Raw genomic sequence first — 16879 nt, forward strand, 5'->3', positions numbered from 1 at the left:
GCCCAGAATCCCACCCCTGTCACCCCATCCCTGATATCCTGTCCCTGCAGCTGCCCAGCACCCTGTCCCTGTCACCCCATCCCTGCAGGTGCCCAGGATCCCATCCCTGTCCACCCCCATCCCTGGTATCCTGTCCCTGCAGGTGCCCAGGATCCCATCCCTGTCACCCCAACCCTGGTATCCTGTCCCTGCAGGTGCCCAGGATCCTATCCCTGTCACCCCATCCCTGCAGCTGCCCAGCACCCTGTCCCTGTCACATCATCCTTGCAGGTGCCCAGGATCCCATCCCTGTCACCCCATCCCTGATGTCCTCTCCCTGCAGCTGCCCAGCACCCTGTCCCTGTCCCCCTGTCCCCCCATCCCTGTGCACCCACAGCCCCTTTCCCAGCGATGCTCCTGTGATCCAGCCCCTTTCCCAGCCACCCCAGGGCAGAGCAGGGGGATGTTTCTGGTGGAGGGAATGTAGGATCAGCCCCCTGGGGGTTGTCCATGAGGAGCCCAACTCTCCAGCCCCACAGGAGCCTGGCTCCAGAGGAATGGGAAAAGCTGCTGGGGAGCATCCCTCTCACTGCCCTCCCCCAGCTGGAAATCCCTGGCAGAGGACACAGACCCAGCAAACCCCCTTTTCCCACCGCAGGGAAGCCCAGCCAGGGATTCTCCAGAGGGACACAGGACCAACAGCTCAGCCACGGCTGGGTTTGGCTGACAGACACAAGCCTGAAGGCAAGATGTGACAGTTCACACAGCCCTGATCTTACTCCACAGGGAATTTTACCCCTGGGTGCACGTGCAGACCCTGCCTGTCCCGGGCAGAGCTGGGATGTGCTTTTTGGATGGCACTGGAACTGGCAAACTGGCACAGGAGGCTCCTGCCAGGCTGCCAGCAGAGCCAGCCAGCCTTTTCCACGAGCCTTTCCCTGTCTCAGCCAACAGCCCCAGTTCATCCAGTTCATCTGCAGGACTCTTAAGCCTCCTGCCTGCCCTGGCAGGGCTGGAGTGACCCACTCCATGCCCAGGGCTCTGCTCAGCTCCTGCAATTAGTGAAGGACTGTCAATAACCCAGAGCAGCTGCAGGGGTTCCAGCTGGAACGCTCCAAGAAACACAAATGTTTGGAGCTTGGAAAATGGGAGACTCCCTTTGTAGGCAGAACAAAGGCAGAGAGGAATTAAGATCTTATCTGGAGTGTGTTTAGGATCCATCCTCCCCCGGGCTCCAGGTGATCCAGCCTGGCAGCTTCCACCTGGTTCAGCTTTGCCACCGACCTGCCTCCTGCATCCCACCTTTCCTGCATCCCTCCCCTCCTACATCCCTCCCCAGCCCTTCTGCAGGGGCTCTGCCAACACCCAAAGCTCCAGCACCCCCCTCCACTCGCAGAAATCCCACTCTGCAGCTCACCCTGGGGTGAATCCAGCTCTGAGGAGGTGGGTGCTGGTGCCTGGCAGACCCTGCCCGCACCCCAGCCCCTCTCCTGAGGTGCAGCCAAGGCTGCAGAGGGCTCTCACAGCCCTGTGCTACCCCAGCTCCATCCCCCAAAGCCCAGGAGACCCCCAGGGGCCGGGCATGGCTGCTCCTGTCCCGGGGACGGGGGTGCTGTGGGGGTTTGGGCTGTGCTGACCAACTGGAGGTGAGGGGTGGAAAAAAGACACCCCCTCCTCCTGCCAGGCTGGTCCCAGCCACCTCCCCGGGGAGCTGCAAGTCCCACCCAGGCTCAGGAGAGCCCAGACACAGCACAGTCCCAACCCTGGGTGCCCTTTAACAACCAACAGCCAAGGAAGAGCCCGGAGCCCCCGGTGCTGGAGCCTCCTCGGCGCAGCAGCATCTCGCTGGTTACCATGGAAATTGTGTCCCCTTGTCCCTGTCACCGCTCCACGGACACAAATCCAGCCCCAGGCTGGGCTCCAGCTCTCAGCCTGAGCCAGGCTGCACTCGGGCAAGGCAGGGAGAGCTGTTGGGCAGCTCCCTGAGAGGAAGAGCCCTTACAGAAGCCGAGGTTTCACAACCCCAGGGGCACCACCAGCCCTGGCTGCTGCAGGTGAGGTCTGAGCTCCCCCCTCCTCCTGGATGCATTCCCAGGGAATCTGCTTCTCAGCTTGTGACACTCTCAGGTTGATGGGAAGAGAACAAGGAAGGTCATGGCATCCTTCAGTGTGCTGATCCCAAAAAAATGACCATTCACCCCAAAACCACTGTGGAAAACGCCACGCTGGGCTGTCTCCACCCAGGACAGCACCGAGCCACCAGGCCTTGCTGACAGCACCCCAGGCTGCCTTACTGCCCCTTCTCAAAGGGAAAAAAAGGAGTTAAAGAGACTCCCAGAGCAGTTGCCACATCCTGTGTTCTCCTGAGTCGATGACTCAAGCCCAAATTGCCTCTGGATGCGTTTTCTCCAGGCACAGCTTCACCAGGAGCTCAGGGCTGCACTCCTGTCACAGCCCAGCTCCTGACAAGGGCTCAGGGCATCACTTCAGATGCTCCAACATGGTCCCTCAGCAGAGCAAAGTCCCACCAGAGTGTCCTGGGATCACTAAGGTGGGAAAATCCCTCTGAGATCAAGTCCAACCCAGCGCTGCTGTGTCACCACCGAGCCCTGTCCCAAAGTGCCACAGCCACAGGCTTTTTTGGACACTTGCAGGGATGGTGATTCCATCCTGGGCAGCCTCTTCCAGTGCTTGACCATTCCTTCAGTGAAGGAATTTCCCCAATATCCAACCTGACCCTCCCCTGGCACAGCCTGAGGCCATTCCCTCTCCTCCTGTCCCTTGTTCCCTGGGAGCAGAGCCCGCCCCCCCCCCGGCTCCCCCCTCCTGTCAGGGAGTTGCAGAGCCAGAAGGTCCCCCCTGAGCCTCCTTTTCTCCAGGCTGAGCCCCCCCAGCTCCCTCAGCTGCTCCTGCTGCTCCAACCCCTTCCCCAGCTCTGCTGCCCTGACTCCAGGCAGGGTCACCCACCCAAAGGCCCATTCCAGCCCTAACCCTGCCCTTCCAGCAGCTTTCCTGCAAAATTGATGCCCACATTCCTGCTGTCAGTGTTCTGGAGCAAAAGGAAAGCCGGGATCACTCTGTGGCCCACCCAAGGACAGTCCCCAGCACATCACTGGGAGTTCCCAGCCCACACCCTGCTCAGGGCTGGGGACTCTGCTGATCCAGGGACACCTCCAGGGGATAAAACAGGACACGTCTGGACAACACCCTCTCCAGCAGGCTCTGCTCTTCCCACTAGAGAGAGAAATCCTTATCTGTGCCAGTCCTTATCCCTCCATCTGTTTATTCCTGCCTGCCAGAGCTTTCAAGCCCTACGAGATTTTGGGTTTACCTGAAATACCCCCCCGGGAGAGTCAACGCCTGTCCAGGTGGAGGATCTGCCACCTCACCTGGATGGCACCTGGGGAAAGGCAAGGGCTGGGAGAGGGGCATTCCCACCTCTGGGAGGTCCCAGCAGCCGGGAATGAAGGGAGCAGCAAACACGGGTGGGGTGGGTGAGACCTGAGAGGAGGGACCTGCACCCCAAAATCAGAGTATCCCAAGGTTGTCAGGGTTGCAAGGGACCTCTGGAGACCACCCAGTCCAACCCCCCTGCCCAGGCAGGGCAGGTGACACAGGAGTGTGTCCAGGTGTGTCCCCAGAGAGGGACATCCATGACATCCCTGGGTGGCTGTTCCAGTGCTCTGCCACCTCCGTGGGAAGAATTTCTTCCCCAGGTTGAGGTGAACAGTTCTGCACATTAAATATTCAGTATTCTGCATGTTAAATATCCAATCCCTCTCTCAAGCTCAGGTCAAAATCCCAAGGTCTGGCTTAAGGCCTCTGGAGAACAGAGTCAACCTCGTTGTCCTCCTGTGCTGGTGAATTATCCTGGAAGGGAAAAGGATGCAGCTCCAGCAGGAGGGAGCAGGAGATCAGCACTCCAAAGGTACAAAGAGAAGTGACAAATACAACGTTGCCACTGGGTGAGTGACTGGGGACATTAATTCAGGAGCCTCCCGAAGCCAGACACAGACAGAACTTCCAAAATGTGGAACCACCAGACAAAAACATAATGGAAAAAGACTGTGGGGGTTTTTTTTGCCATACTGTATGAAAGCCTGGAGCTCTGCAGGGCCCACCTGGCTGTGAAATGCTCACCTGGCTCTGGAGCTCACTCTGCTGCTTTAGGCGCAGGTTCTCGGGGGTGTCTGCCACCATGGTGAAGGATTGCTTCGGGTAGTGTCTGGGGAGGGAAGGAGATCATTAATCCCACTGATCCCCTGCTCCCTGCCCTCTCCCTCCCACCCCAGGACCACCAGCCCCATCCCCTCGGGTGCTCTGACACGGCCCAAAGTCCCAGACCACGGGATTATGGAATCACTAAGGTTGGAAAAGCCCTCCAAGGCCATCGGGCCCAACCATTCCCCAGCACTGCTGTGTCACCACTAAAACGTGTCCCCAGGTGCCACATCCATGTGTTTTGTTTGAACACTTCCAGTGCTTTGGTCCCGCTGTGGAAGAGCCAGAGCTGGGGACACATCCCCTCGTGGCTTTGGCAGCTGCCATTTGGGATGGTGGGGAGTTCTCAGCTGGGATTTTGGATGGTGAGATCCCTCTCTGTGCCTGACACCTCCCCAGTCTTCCCACTCGGTTCTCTCCCAGTCTCGACACATTAACTTCAGGTTTATAAAAAAAAAAAAAGGGCAAGAGGAGCCCTTTTTTCCCCCCAGGGACAAATCCATTCCATGTCTGTTCCTGCCTGGTTTCTGGAGAGGCCTTAACACACCATCAGCATCCCTCAACCAGCCCTCAGGGTGTCTTTAGCCCTGGAAAGCTGCTGACTCTGGTCCACAGTGACTTGGCCCATCACAGTTTCAGCTGGGAAGGGTCACAGGGGGAGGTGGGAGGTTTTAGTTGCTGCCCTGACTGAAGTTTCAGCCACACCACCCTCACACTGTGGTTTCCTGGTGCTGCAGAGGATCCTGATCCTGAACCACGTCAGCAAAACCCTGCCTGGGAAAACAGGCAGGAACAGGGAGAGGAGCCCAGGGAGAAACCCAGGGAGAGCCCTGGGAGAGAGCAAATATCCAGTGCTCGAGCTTGGAGGCTGCTCCCAGCCCTGTCCAAGCAGATGGATGAACCTCTCGTGGCCATTCCCACCCCCAGGAGACATGGAAAAGAGCACAAGGCAAATCCCTGGATAACAGTGGGACAACACTCAGCTGGGCCCAACCAGACCCCCCAGGGGCTGTTATTTTTGGGGTCTCTCAGCTGCCAAGAGGTGGTTGAGTCAGTCCCAACACTGTGGAGCTTCACCACCTGGGTCCTGGTCCTTCCCTGGGATCAGCCCTGTCCTGCATCCCGGGGGATGCTCCTGCCCACGGCCGGATCCGTTCCTGCAGCCGTGTCTGGAGCTCTGCCCGTGGGACAGAGGGAACAGCCTGCAAGAGCAACATTCCCAGCCTGGCTGCAGAGGCAGAACCCTCCCTTTGAGCACAACACTTCCCAGGAAAAGCCCAGGGAGGGAACCTGACCCGGAGCAGACGGTGTCTGTGCCCCTGGGCTGGCAGAGAAACCCAACACACCCCACAGAGAGCACAGAACTGCTTTGGGAAGGGGCAGAGATTTCTCTTCCACATGTGTTAAAGCAGGATTCACCAACGGGGCTCCCTCCAAACCCCTCCACAGAGACTTTCAGGAAGTTCCTGCTGAGAGCAGGAGGCTCAGGGAGGGCACCAGCCCAGCCCCGGGTCACACTGAGCACACGTGGCATTGGGGCAGCACAGGGAGCTGTTTCACTTTCAAATCCATGCAGGGACTTGGATGAATTCCCTTGCCAAGCCAGGCCAACCCCCTGTCCCCTCCCTGCAGCAGCTCTCAGAGGTGACCAGGGCAGAACTGCAGCTCTTTGCAGAGGACAGCGAGCCCTCACTTGCTTTTGGGGATCTGAAGGCTCTGACACAACCCTGATCCCTGTCCCAGGGCTGTAACTCCGACTGTGCAGCTCCCACATCTCCATCAGGGAACCCCAGAATGGTTTGGGCTGGAAGGGACCTTAAGGATCAGGAAGGTTCCACCCCCTGCCATGGGGACACCTTCCATAGCCCAGGTTGCTCCAAGCCCCATCCAACCAGGCCTTGGACACTTCCAGGGATGGGGCAGCCACAGCTTCTCTGGGAATTGCATTCCAGTCTCTCCCCACCCTCACAGGGAAGAATTCCTTCCCCACCTCCCAATCTAACCCTGCCCTCTGTCCCTTTACATCCATCCCCCCTGGTTCCTGCCCACGCAGCCCAAAACACGTTGTCCCCTGAGGGCTGTGCAGCAAAGCCCGGGACACCTGCAGCTCCCAGCCCTCCCCAGCCCACATGAAATGGGGCTCTGTGGCTCTTGGAAGCCCTGGGGCTCTGCTCTGGGAGCTGTGTGATCTGGCAGGATGAGGGAGCTGGGGGATGAGGGAGCTGAGGCAGTGCTGGCGGGGCAGGACAGCAGCAGATCCCCGACCACAGCCCTGCCAGAGCAGCACATACCTCAACCAGGCAGCAGTGCAGGAAACTCGAGATCAAAAATAGCTGCCTCAGCCTTGCTGGAGACAGAAGGAGAACCCACCTCACACACAGAAACCACCCAGTGCAGCTGTGGTTTGCACAAAGGGGAAAAGACAGCTCAGCTCCTCACTGCAGGTTCCTCCTGCTCCCAGCCTTGCAGGGGAGCCCAAAAATACACCCCCACCTCCTCATCCCACACCTTGTCCCACTGGGCACCCCCAGTGTCCCACTGTCACCATCCCAGGGTGCCAAAGGGACGGGAAATGTTCTGCCCATGTGGGGACAGCCCACGAGCAGCTGATGAGGCTGGGCTGTGAGACCCCAACCAGCTCCCCAAAAACCACACCTCCCTGCTCCACAGCTTGTCCTGCTGGACTCTCCCACTGCTTTGGGGATCTGGGAGTCAAAAGCAGGGTGCCAGAAGGGTGGGAAACGTTCTGCTGATGGATCTTGGCCATGACCCCCCAGCCCTCCTCTGTCCCCAGCACGTGGGGACGCACAGGACGTGGCCACAACCACAGCAAAGAAGCCCAAATGAACCCTTCCCACCCCTCAAATGCCCAGCAGCAAGGCTGAGAAGGACAAGAATAAGTTTTACCCAAACAACAGATCACCAACTGCTTGAAGGGTTCAGCCTAATCTCCGTTTGGATTAATCTGATTAGAGGGGGTATAATACTGTGTGCTTGGGCTCCTTCCCAGTGCCTCCAGTGCTGGCGTGTCAAGGATTCACACTGGGATCCAGTGTCAAGGCAGGTACTTCCCTGAGCCACTGCCTGTGGCTGCTGCAGAGAAATTCCCGCATTAAACCCCCAACAATGTGATTTTCTGGGAGGGTCCTGAGCTCACCAGGAGCCACAGGACAGCGGGAGGACACCACAGTGCAGGGGACGAGGGGAAACGGTCGGGAATTGCACCAGGGGAGGTTTAGGTTGGATATCAGGGAAAAGTTCCTCTTGGAAAGGGTGGTCAGGCACTGGAACGGGGAAGTGGTGGAGTCACCACCCCTGGAGGTGTTCGAAAACCTGCGGATGTGGCACTTGGGGACAGGGTTTAGTGGTGACAGGGCAGTGCTGGTTAATGGTTGGACTGGGTGAGCTCAGAGGGCTTTTCCAGCCTTAATGATTCCGTAGGATCAGGCTATGGGATGGTGGTACCTGCTGGGCAGAGTCAGGAGCAAACCCCACCAGGATTCCGTGTCCAGGTGCCCTGAGGGAGCTGCTGGCAGAGCCAGGGCTTAATTAACAGCAGCACTAATCCACTGAGAGCAGCACCTTGGCTGGAGGGGCACGAGGGGACAGACCAGGCTCCTCTCCCGCCCCCGGCACTGCTCCCAGCCTGGAGCCCTTCCCTGAGTGTCTGGGAAGTCCCAGCCTGACTCAGACCAAGGTGAGAGCAAACAAAGCCACATTCTGAGCACCAGCAGCTCAAACCCTGAGTGTCCCAGAACATGGAAGGTGTCCCTGGACCATGAAAGGTGTCCCTGGATTGTGGCAGGGGGTGGAACTGGGTCCCTTTGAAGTCCCTTCCAACCCCAACCATTCTGGGCCTCTTTGAGACACCAAACACCCTCCCAGATCACTAATTAATTCTCCAAACACCCTCCCAGATCCCTAATTCTCCATGTGCAGAGCAGGTTGGGAAGGCACGGGATAACGGACCATTCCCAGCCCAGCCATGGGAAGTGGGACAGAGCTCTCTCCCAGCACTGTGAGGACACCCCATCACCTCTCCCCGGGGTCTTTACAAACCCAGAGGATTCTTTTCCTGCTGCTCGGCAGCAGCCTTTCCAGACATTCCCAATTTTAACAGCTCCCAGGAAATCCAAGGAGCGAGACACGGCCCCCAGTCCCGGCCCGGAGCTCCCGTCGGATCACTGCTGCTGCCAGCAGAAATCATCCCATTGCCATGGCAACCGCATCCCATGCCCCGGGCATGCTAATAACGCTTGGGAGGAGGGAAACCCCAGTCCCTGCGAGGGCTGGGGAACGCAGGAATCCAGCCCCGTGGAGCTCAGGGAAACCGGGAAGCCACTGGAGGAGGGGGAAAAATAAAAATAACCCGGCAAACAAGAGCCTGATTCGGGCTGACAGCAAGGCTGGGCTGCGTCCTGCTCCGGCCCAGCCCGGAGAGGGAGGGCAGATGGACACCGGGGATGAAGCTGGAATTAGGCTCCCGTTGGATTCTGAGGAAATCTCCCAAGGATTGGAGGCAGCTTTGACTCCAATCCTTGAGCCCCCCGTGGGGAAGAGGCAGGAGGAATCTGTCTGTCTGCGCCAGGCGGGGGAGGAACCGCACAAATTCAGCGTCTTCCCCCAGGATCGGGCACCGCTTTTCCCCCGCAGCTTTTCTCCCCGGCTCCCGGGAGGAGAAGGCATTTGAGTCCTCAGGGAATTTAAGGCCAAGGGAAGGATGGGGGGGAGGGTCCCCCCTGCCCAGCCAGTCCAAACAGACACCCCCCGATCCCTGCCACGCACCAGGGAGGGGCAAACCAGCTCCTCTGCATGAGAACCAGCCACGGCGAGAGTCAGCAATAAATTAAACCCTAATGAGGAGGCAGGGAGGGAACTGCCTTGGGAGGGGAGGGGGAGGCTGCGTGGGAACGGGGGCTGTCCTTTGGGGGGAGCACGACCCGGTTCCCCCCCTTCTCCCAACCCAAACCCAGGCAGGAGCAGAGCCGGGGGGGTCCTCAGAGCCCCCCCCAGCATCACCAGAAATAGGACCTGGCAGCGGAAGCAGGAGGGGGAGGGCGGTTGTTGCTCAACCACCTCGAAGCAGCACAAGCAGCACACACCAAAGCCACCCTAAAACCACCACAACTGCATCCCCACCAGCCAGAGGCTTCCCAAAGCAGGACCAGCGGGAATTTGGGTGCCTATCCCAGCGCTGAGCCCAAAATTCATGGAGGCAGAGAGTTAGGATTGGTGTGCTCCCCTAAAACACCCCTGCCCTGATGCCCTTCACCCCCTTTCCTGCAGAAACACTCACTTATTCCCAATTTACTGCAACAGGTCGGGAAGCTGCAGGGAACAAAAGGCACCTTAAGGGAAGATGGAGCCCCGAAGAGCTTTAGGAAAACTCCACAGGCTCCAGGCAGGAGCAGCCCAGGAAGATAAAGGGGGGGAGGGGGGAAGCTGCTTCAACCCACCCCCCTCCTGACAAACTGCGAGGAAATAATTAGTCCCACGCACCCTGGGCTGTGACATTTGTGTAAAGTCTGCTGCTGGGGAAGAGCTCTCCAGGCAAAACCAGGAAACTTCTAAGAATAAATGGGATTCGGGGGGGGGGGAAAAAGCCACCCGTGGGTGCTGCCCGAGGGAGGGGCCCCCCCCTTCCTGCTTGGGGGGTGATGCTCCAGCAGGACCCGAGCTGGAAGGAGCACGGGAGTGTTTTCCCTGCCTGAGGGGATGGGGATGCAGGAGGGGGAAGCGGGATGGGATCCAGGGATGGGATCCAGGTTTCGGTGGGTTTTGGGGAACGCCGGGTTTGGTGACGCTGTGGCAGCTGAGCTGTGGGTGTGAAGGGATGGAGCTGAGGGGCTGCAGAGCCCCAGGGTGGGTGTTGTGGAGCCTCAGCATCCCACAGCTGCTCCAGACAGGGATTATTTTAAGGAGAGATGGAGAATAGCTCGGTGTCTTGGGAGGCAGAGCTGCCAGACAGCCAGGGGGGATTGGCCTGGGCACCTCGGGGTGTCTGCTCACAGACAGCACATCCAGCCATCCCCTGCCTGATTAGAGCCAGAGAACACATGGAGCCCTCCCCCCACTGTCACATTAATCCCAGTGACCCGGGGGGATGTGGGGCAGTGGGACATGTGATGGAGGGAGGGCTCCGTGTGCCCGTCCCTGCTCGGGGAGGGGGGGCAGGAAAACACCCCCTGAATCTGCAGCTCTGCAGGACCTCGGGTGGTTACACCCACCGGGAGAGACAGCCTGGGAATAGCATCTCCAGATCCAGCCTGGAGAGGAGGAGAGTGAGAGGAGATCTCACAGGTCTGGAGCTTTCTGAGGGGGAAGTGGAAGGGCAGGCACTGATCACCTCTGTGAGCAGGGACAGGAGCCAAGGAAGGACTGGAGCTGGGTCAGGGCAGGGTCAGGTTGGATCTCAGGGAAAGGTTCTTCCCCCAGAGGGTGGTTGGGCACTGAACAGGCTCCCCAGGGCAGTGGGCACAGCCCCAAGGCTGCCAGAGCTCCAGGAGGGTTTGGACAACGCTCTGAGGGACAGGGTGGGATTGTTGGGGTGTCCTGGGCAGGGCCAGGAGTTGGGCTGGATGGTCCTTGGGGGTCCCTCCCAGCTCAGAATTTCCCACAGAACAGCCAGTGAAGGAGCACAGTGACAGCAGGGACCCCCCACTCTCCTGAGCTTCCCCCTCCCCAGCTCAGCACAGACCATCAGCCCCCCGAACACCCCCAGCCCAGATCCCTCCAGTCTGCAACCCCCTCCCAGCAAACAGCCCCTTTCCACCCTCAAACCCCCAGATCCTGCCCCAAAAAGAGGAGCTGTGTGGCCCTGAGGCCCCAGGAGGCCGCGCCGGAGGTGCCGCAGCCGCCGAGGCGGTTTTTTTGTGGCGCTGCTAAATCAGGTCAGCGGAGTCTCCTCCGGCCAGAGATCCCGTCTGGCTCCCGCATTAGGGGCCGTGTGAGCTCGGCAATTCCGAGGCAGATGAAAGTTTATCCGGCTGTGAACGGCTCGGGCCTTCCCGGGGGAAGAAGGGCCCCGTCTGCTCCCCGGATCCTGCAGCCACGGAGCAGAGAGATCCATCTGGGGAGCCACGAGCGATTCCTGCCCCCCTCCCAGGGCGAGACTCTCCCAAACACGGCCCCTCCTCCCCACACACCGACCGGGAACAGCCCCTTCCCTGTGATCCATAAGCCACCACACCTGGGAAGCATTCCCATCATTCCCACCTTCCCAGCCCCACAGCAACAGTGGGAAGGGTTTGCCAGAGATCCCACTTCCAGATCACTGTGAACCTCTGAGCACTTGCACCACATCACATCCCAGTCCTGCCCCAAAAGCAGCGTTTCCTCCTAAGAATTCCCATCTCCAGGAGCCAAGTGGCAGCACTTGAGCTTCTTCTGCCTTTGGAGCTTCTCCCAAGCTGGAAAGGAGGTTAAATTCTCCTGGAACACCGGCAAAAACTCCTTTAGGTGCAGCGTGGCATCGTCCAGCTGCTCTACAGAGACAACTAATGGGGTCTGGGAGCTACAGGACCAGACTCTGCTACTTCAGCACAACTCAAACCCCCTCTGATCCTCCAGCAAGGCCAGTTTACTCCATGGACCACATGTGGGATGAGTGAGTGTTTAGAAGGGCCTCTCAAGCTCCAAGTGTTGCTTATATCCAGCACAGGCTGCTCTAAGCTGAGGGCTCTTGGTGGGTTTATCCCTCAGCCCTGGATGCAAACACTCCATCCTGAGGGGTGACAGTCACCCCCCCTGTAGCTGGACCAGGGATTTGGGACAGGGGAGCTAAACAAAGGAAGCAATTGGCTGTGCTCTGCCAGGAGGCTCCAGAGTTCACATCCTGCCTTTCAAAGAGTCGCTGGTTCTCGGGGACTGAGCTTAAAAAATAAACTGTTCTTTTGTCAGCCAGGAAAGCAGCCCCACGCCGGGCCTGCAGACACCCCACCACGGGCTCCTGTTCCTTCCAGTGTTTTCAAGGAAAAGACTCCAGTTCCTCCCAGCATTTTCAGGGGGAAAAGCTGCCAAAATGGCTGGTCCAGCCCTCCACGTGTGCAGCTGCTGCCTGCTCCCAGCATCTGCTCCCAGCCCGCCTCAAAACCTGACTCAGAGCACAGCACAACTTTGTGGGATGGAATTTCTCAAAGACCCCTCCTGCTGCCCACCCAGTGTCCTGGTGCCAGGGCTGGAGGAGGCAGGAGAAGCCAATCCCATCCCCACAGGCTCCCACGTGGCTGTTTTGGCACAGGGCACAGTGAGAACAGGGTTTTGCTCTCCGTGGGTGCAGCAGGATCCATCCCATCCCATCCCTGTCTCCAAAGCCTCTTCCAGCAGCTACCTGAGTAAAAAACCAGCCTATTTCCACAAACCTGCTTCAAGCCATAATGGAAATGTTTCAAGGGAATGCAGGAGGAAGGAATTGTCAGGGTGGGAATTCAGAACTCACGTCTGCAAAGGGCTGTTCCCCCTCCCATCCCTGAGCCCCCAAAGCAGAGCAGTCCCTGTCCTGCCCTCCCAGCACTGGGAACAGAGCAGGCAGAGCTGGGATTTTCCACAAGGTTTTTTTGGCTCCAGACATGGATAAGCAAGTTTAGGAAAGTCAACATCCATCTGGAGCCGAGGTCAGAGCCGGGCAGCTCCTGGCTCTGAGGACACTGTGAGCTCCCTGGGCAAGGGGAAAGGGAAAATCACCTCAGCTGTGCACATATTCCCCTCTTCCTCACCCCAGGAGCAGCTGGGAAACTTCTTCCAGGTGTGTGGAAAACACCTGGGGCTGTTGGAAAGGAGCAACAACGCACAGGGTGAGCCCGGGAGGGAGGGGAGGTCCCTGCAGGAATCCCGGCTGGATTTCCACCCTCCCACCTCACCTTCATCCACAAGGGCTTTGGTTTGGGCTCACTGGGGCAATCCCTGGTTTCATCTCATCCCAACACCTGCCAGGAGAAGCCAGCCAGGGAGAAGTGACAGCCAGGGATGGGGTGGAGAGCTCTGTGGAATGTTGGGATTTCCAGGGGGAACAGTGTCAGCTGGGAGAGGTCAGCAGCACCGACAGCCCCAGGACTAAGCCCTTCCCGAGCCCTCCAGAAACAGATGCTCCACCCCAAAGAGGATTCACCAACATTCCCAGCCTTCCAGCCATCAAATCCCAGCATTACTCAGGCGCTTTCCCACACACCACATCCTCTCTCCTCCTCAGCCAGCCCTTCCCCAAGCTCAGCAGAGAAGCGGGATCAGCCCACCACAACACCATATCCCCAAAATCCAGGAATTCTGGCGTTCCAGCAACCTCCCTGCACCCCAGAAGCAGAGTCAGCACAGAGGCAGCTCCTCCCATCCAGGAACTCGGCACAAACAAAGCCTGGGATAAACACCTGGACTCCATCCCAGCAGCACAGTTGTTCCTCTTTCCCTTCCTGCCCCCCCCTCCACTTTGGAAGATCACTTTATTAGCGAGGAAAGCTGCTCCCAGATGGAGCAGGGAACGATGCCAAGAGCCGATCACTTGGCTCCTTGTGGAGCTGCTCACTAACTTTTTCCAAGCCGGGAATTAGCCCGGAGGCATCAGATCCCTTGGAAAAGCAGGATTTTTTTAACGGTGAGGAATCCGCCAGGGAGGGTTTTTTGGGTCATGCCCGGGGATTTTCAAGGTTTCCCAGCTCCCGGAACGCCAGGTGAGCCGGGCGGGATCTGCTCTCCCTGACTCAGAGGGGAGGAATTCCAGCCCCGCATCCCGATCCCCCGCCCCCCCTCCGGGACGTTTTGGGGCCACGCCGGGTGTGGTTTTCTCCACCAGGAAAAAGCAGCTCCGGGAGGGAAAGCTGAAGTCACGGCAGATGGAGAGCGGGGACCTGCCGACACCCCCACCCCCCCGCGGGGGATATTTCTGGCAGCCTCACACAACCTTTAGCCCCTTTTCGAGGAGGGGAAAAAAAAAAAATGCAGTTTTTAGTGAGGGGGATGTGGGGGTGGAGCAGCACCAAGACGTCCTGGGGCTCTGGGTTGGTGGGATGGGACAGCCCGGGATTGTGGAGCCGAGCAGGGGGGCTGGGTGGGCAGCACCATCCCACCACAGGAGGATGTGCCAGGCCAGGCTGGGTCTCCTTGGAGCAGGAGAAGGGAATGCTGCAAGTCAGGCAGGAACTTCCTGCAGCTTCTCTGCAGCAGCAGCAGGGAAAGAAACCCGAGCCCAGCCCTGGGAGCAGCAGCAGAGCCTCTGATCCACCACACCGATGTGTGTGCCCAGCCAGGGCTTTGGACAGGGATGCATCCAACTGGGAACTGCTTGTTCAGCAGCAGGAATTCAGGCAAACCCACAGAGATAAAGCCCGGCCTTGGCTCTTGTCTTGATGGCTTCAAGGGAGAGCAGCAGATGATCCCCTGTAGCCAAGAGAGGCAGAGAAGGAGCCTCTTGCCCAGGATTCTGCTCCTTCTCCCCATCCCAGCGTTCCCTCAGCATTCCAAGCAGCATCACTGCCCAGGGATGGCTCTGAAGCCTCCCCAGACTGAACATTCAGCTCTGAACTCCCAGACAGGATTTTCCAAGCGGGATCTGTGCTGCACACTGAGCCACAGGTACCACCTCCACCGGGACCTCCCCGCTCCCTCAGCCTCAGCACAGCTCTGCCATCCCCCCAGCACAGCCACTTAAATATTAAAACCTACATATAATGTATATTTGGGAGCAGCTGGGCCCTCAAACACGGGTCTTGCCTGTCCCTTGTATCCAGGTTCTCCTCACACCCTTCATTTAAACCAGTCTCAGACTTCAGCTGGATTTTCCCTCCTTGTTCCAGTTCAAAGTGCTCACAGAGTCCAGCCCAGCCCTGGATGCTGCTCCCAGTGAGCAACCAGTCCCCCCCAGTGCCCAGCTGGAGCCCAGGGAGGGACAGGGAGGAGGGTGGAGACATTCACAGCTGCCACCAGACAATTCCCACACCCTGGCACAGGGAGGGCAGAGGGAACCAGCCACTGTCCCCAAAGGCTTCTCACGGATTTATTGCTGGGGCAATGTCAGAGCTGGAGGAAGCCCAGCCCTCTTCCTCCTGCTCTCTTGAAGAAAGAAACTCAGGAATTTGGCAGGAGGCCACGGCTCAAACAGAGGAGACCCTGTGCTGAGGCATGTTCAGAAAAGCAGCCTCTCTCCCTGCCAGGATAAACGTTGCTTTTCCACCCCCTTCTCCGGGGACAGAAGATTTTGTCCCTCGACTCCATTTGGGAAGGGTGAGCTCCTCCTGGGCTGGCCTTTGCCAGGCACTCTCACCTTGCCTGGAGTTTCTTATTCCCCAGGACACTCCAGAGGGAACCAGCCCTACATCCAAACTTGGAGCTTCCCTTCACCCCCCCCTTGCCCCTGGAACTGGGGCTGGCAGAGCCTCCTGTGCCAGCAGCTTCCAGCTGCTCCTCACTTCCCTTTGCTCCAAGACAGGCACAGTGGGAAGAACAAAGGATCCAACTCAAGTTTCTGTGCACAATTCCAAACATCCAGAGCTGCCCTGGGGGGTAGGGGCAGGACAGGCAGAGGCTGTGAAGGGGTTAAAGCAGCAGCAGCATCAAAGGGAGCCCTGAGAGAGGGGGCTGAGAAACTGAGATGGGTCGAGGTTGCGCAGACTCCTCGGAATGTCAGGAATTTCCCATTATTATCCCACTTCCCTTCCAGCAGCCTGCAGGGAGAGCACAAGCACAGGACCCCAGGCCCCGGGATGGGTATGTCCTGGGGGCAGGGTTCTCCTGGTCCAGGGAACAGGACAGGATCAGGACATTCTGGACAGCTCAGGGGTCTCATCCCTGTCAGTCTCCAGCTCCCACCCCCATGGTGGGCTGAGACCCCTGCCCAGCCCAAAGATCCCCTAAAACCAACAGCTCCTCCTGCCTCAGGACACACATTCCCCCCCTCGTGGGACTCCAGAAGTTCCCAGTTTCACCCCAAAAGCTGCTCCCCCTAAATAACCAATTAACAGTCATTTGCTGCTTCCCCACGCCATCACCACCCTGTGCTTCAGGGGGGAGAGATCCCAGGAAAGAGCCATTCCCAGCCACAGCTGGAATGTTCCAAGTCTCCTCTCAGTCCAGGAGAAGTGGTGGACTTTGGACAAGCCACAATCACCATCAGCAACAACCACCCATAAAAGCCACGGGACTGGGAGGGTTTGGTCTGGCCTCACCACTTCTCTTTCCTACTCAACTCACGCAGGGAGAGTAAGTTTAGCTGGGATAATTAGGGATAAATCCTTCCCTGTGAGGGTGGTGAGGCCCTGGCACAGATTATTCCATGGATACCCCATCCCTGGAAGTGTTCAAGGCCAGGTTGGAGCAGCCTGGTCTGGTGGAAGGTGTCCCTGGGGGTGGAACTGGGTGATCATTAAGGCCCCCTCTCAACCCAAACCAGCCTGGAATTCCATGGCTCCAACACCCATCCTGCAGGGATGTTGTCAGGATTAGTGTTTTTAAGCACTCTGTGAACAGAGCAGTGCTAATACCAGGATGAGATTATCTAATTTTCCTTCTAAGAACTGTCAATGGATAAGAAACAGCTACAAAAGATCATATTCCAAAGCTGCTTCATAGATATTAAGAGACACAATTAAGGGTCCTCCTTGGTGAGAAAACAAAAGTGGGGGGCACTGCTCAGAAACTGATGGAAAGGACCAAAAAAGGGACCAAAAAAGGGACCAAAAAAGGGACCAAAAAA

The 16879-nt window shown here is 58.3% G+C and overlaps 1 protein-coding gene and 1 long non-coding RNA gene across 2 annotated transcripts in view; one reads left to right on the forward strand and one right to left on the reverse strand.

Annotated features, from left to right (window-relative positions):
- Positions 1-3692, forward strand: part of LOC113958242 — a 10131-nt gene extending 6439 nt beyond the window's left edge. The window contains exon 3 of the long non-coding RNA XR_003531462.1: positions 3682-3692. This is a non-coding gene — a long non-coding RNA (uncharacterized LOC113958242). The remainder of the gene's footprint in view (positions 1-3681) is intronic.
- Positions 1-16879, reverse strand: part of LASP1 (LIM and SH3 protein 1) — a 32132-nt gene that overhangs the window by 9305 nt on the left and 5948 nt on the right. Inside the window, exon 3 of the mRNA XM_027666353.1 lies at positions 4120-4204. Within this exon, the coding sequence (XP_027522154.1) occupies positions 4120-4204 (85 nt within the window). The remainder of the gene's footprint in view (positions 1-4119; positions 4205-16879) is intronic.

The sequence above is a fragment of the Corapipo altera genome, unplaced genomic scaffold (genome assembly GCF_003945725.1).
Source record: "Corapipo altera isolate COAL_440 unplaced genomic scaffold, ASM394572v1 200, whole genome shotgun sequence".
NCBI lineage: Eukaryota > Metazoa > Chordata > Aves > Passeriformes > Pipridae > Corapipo > Corapipo altera.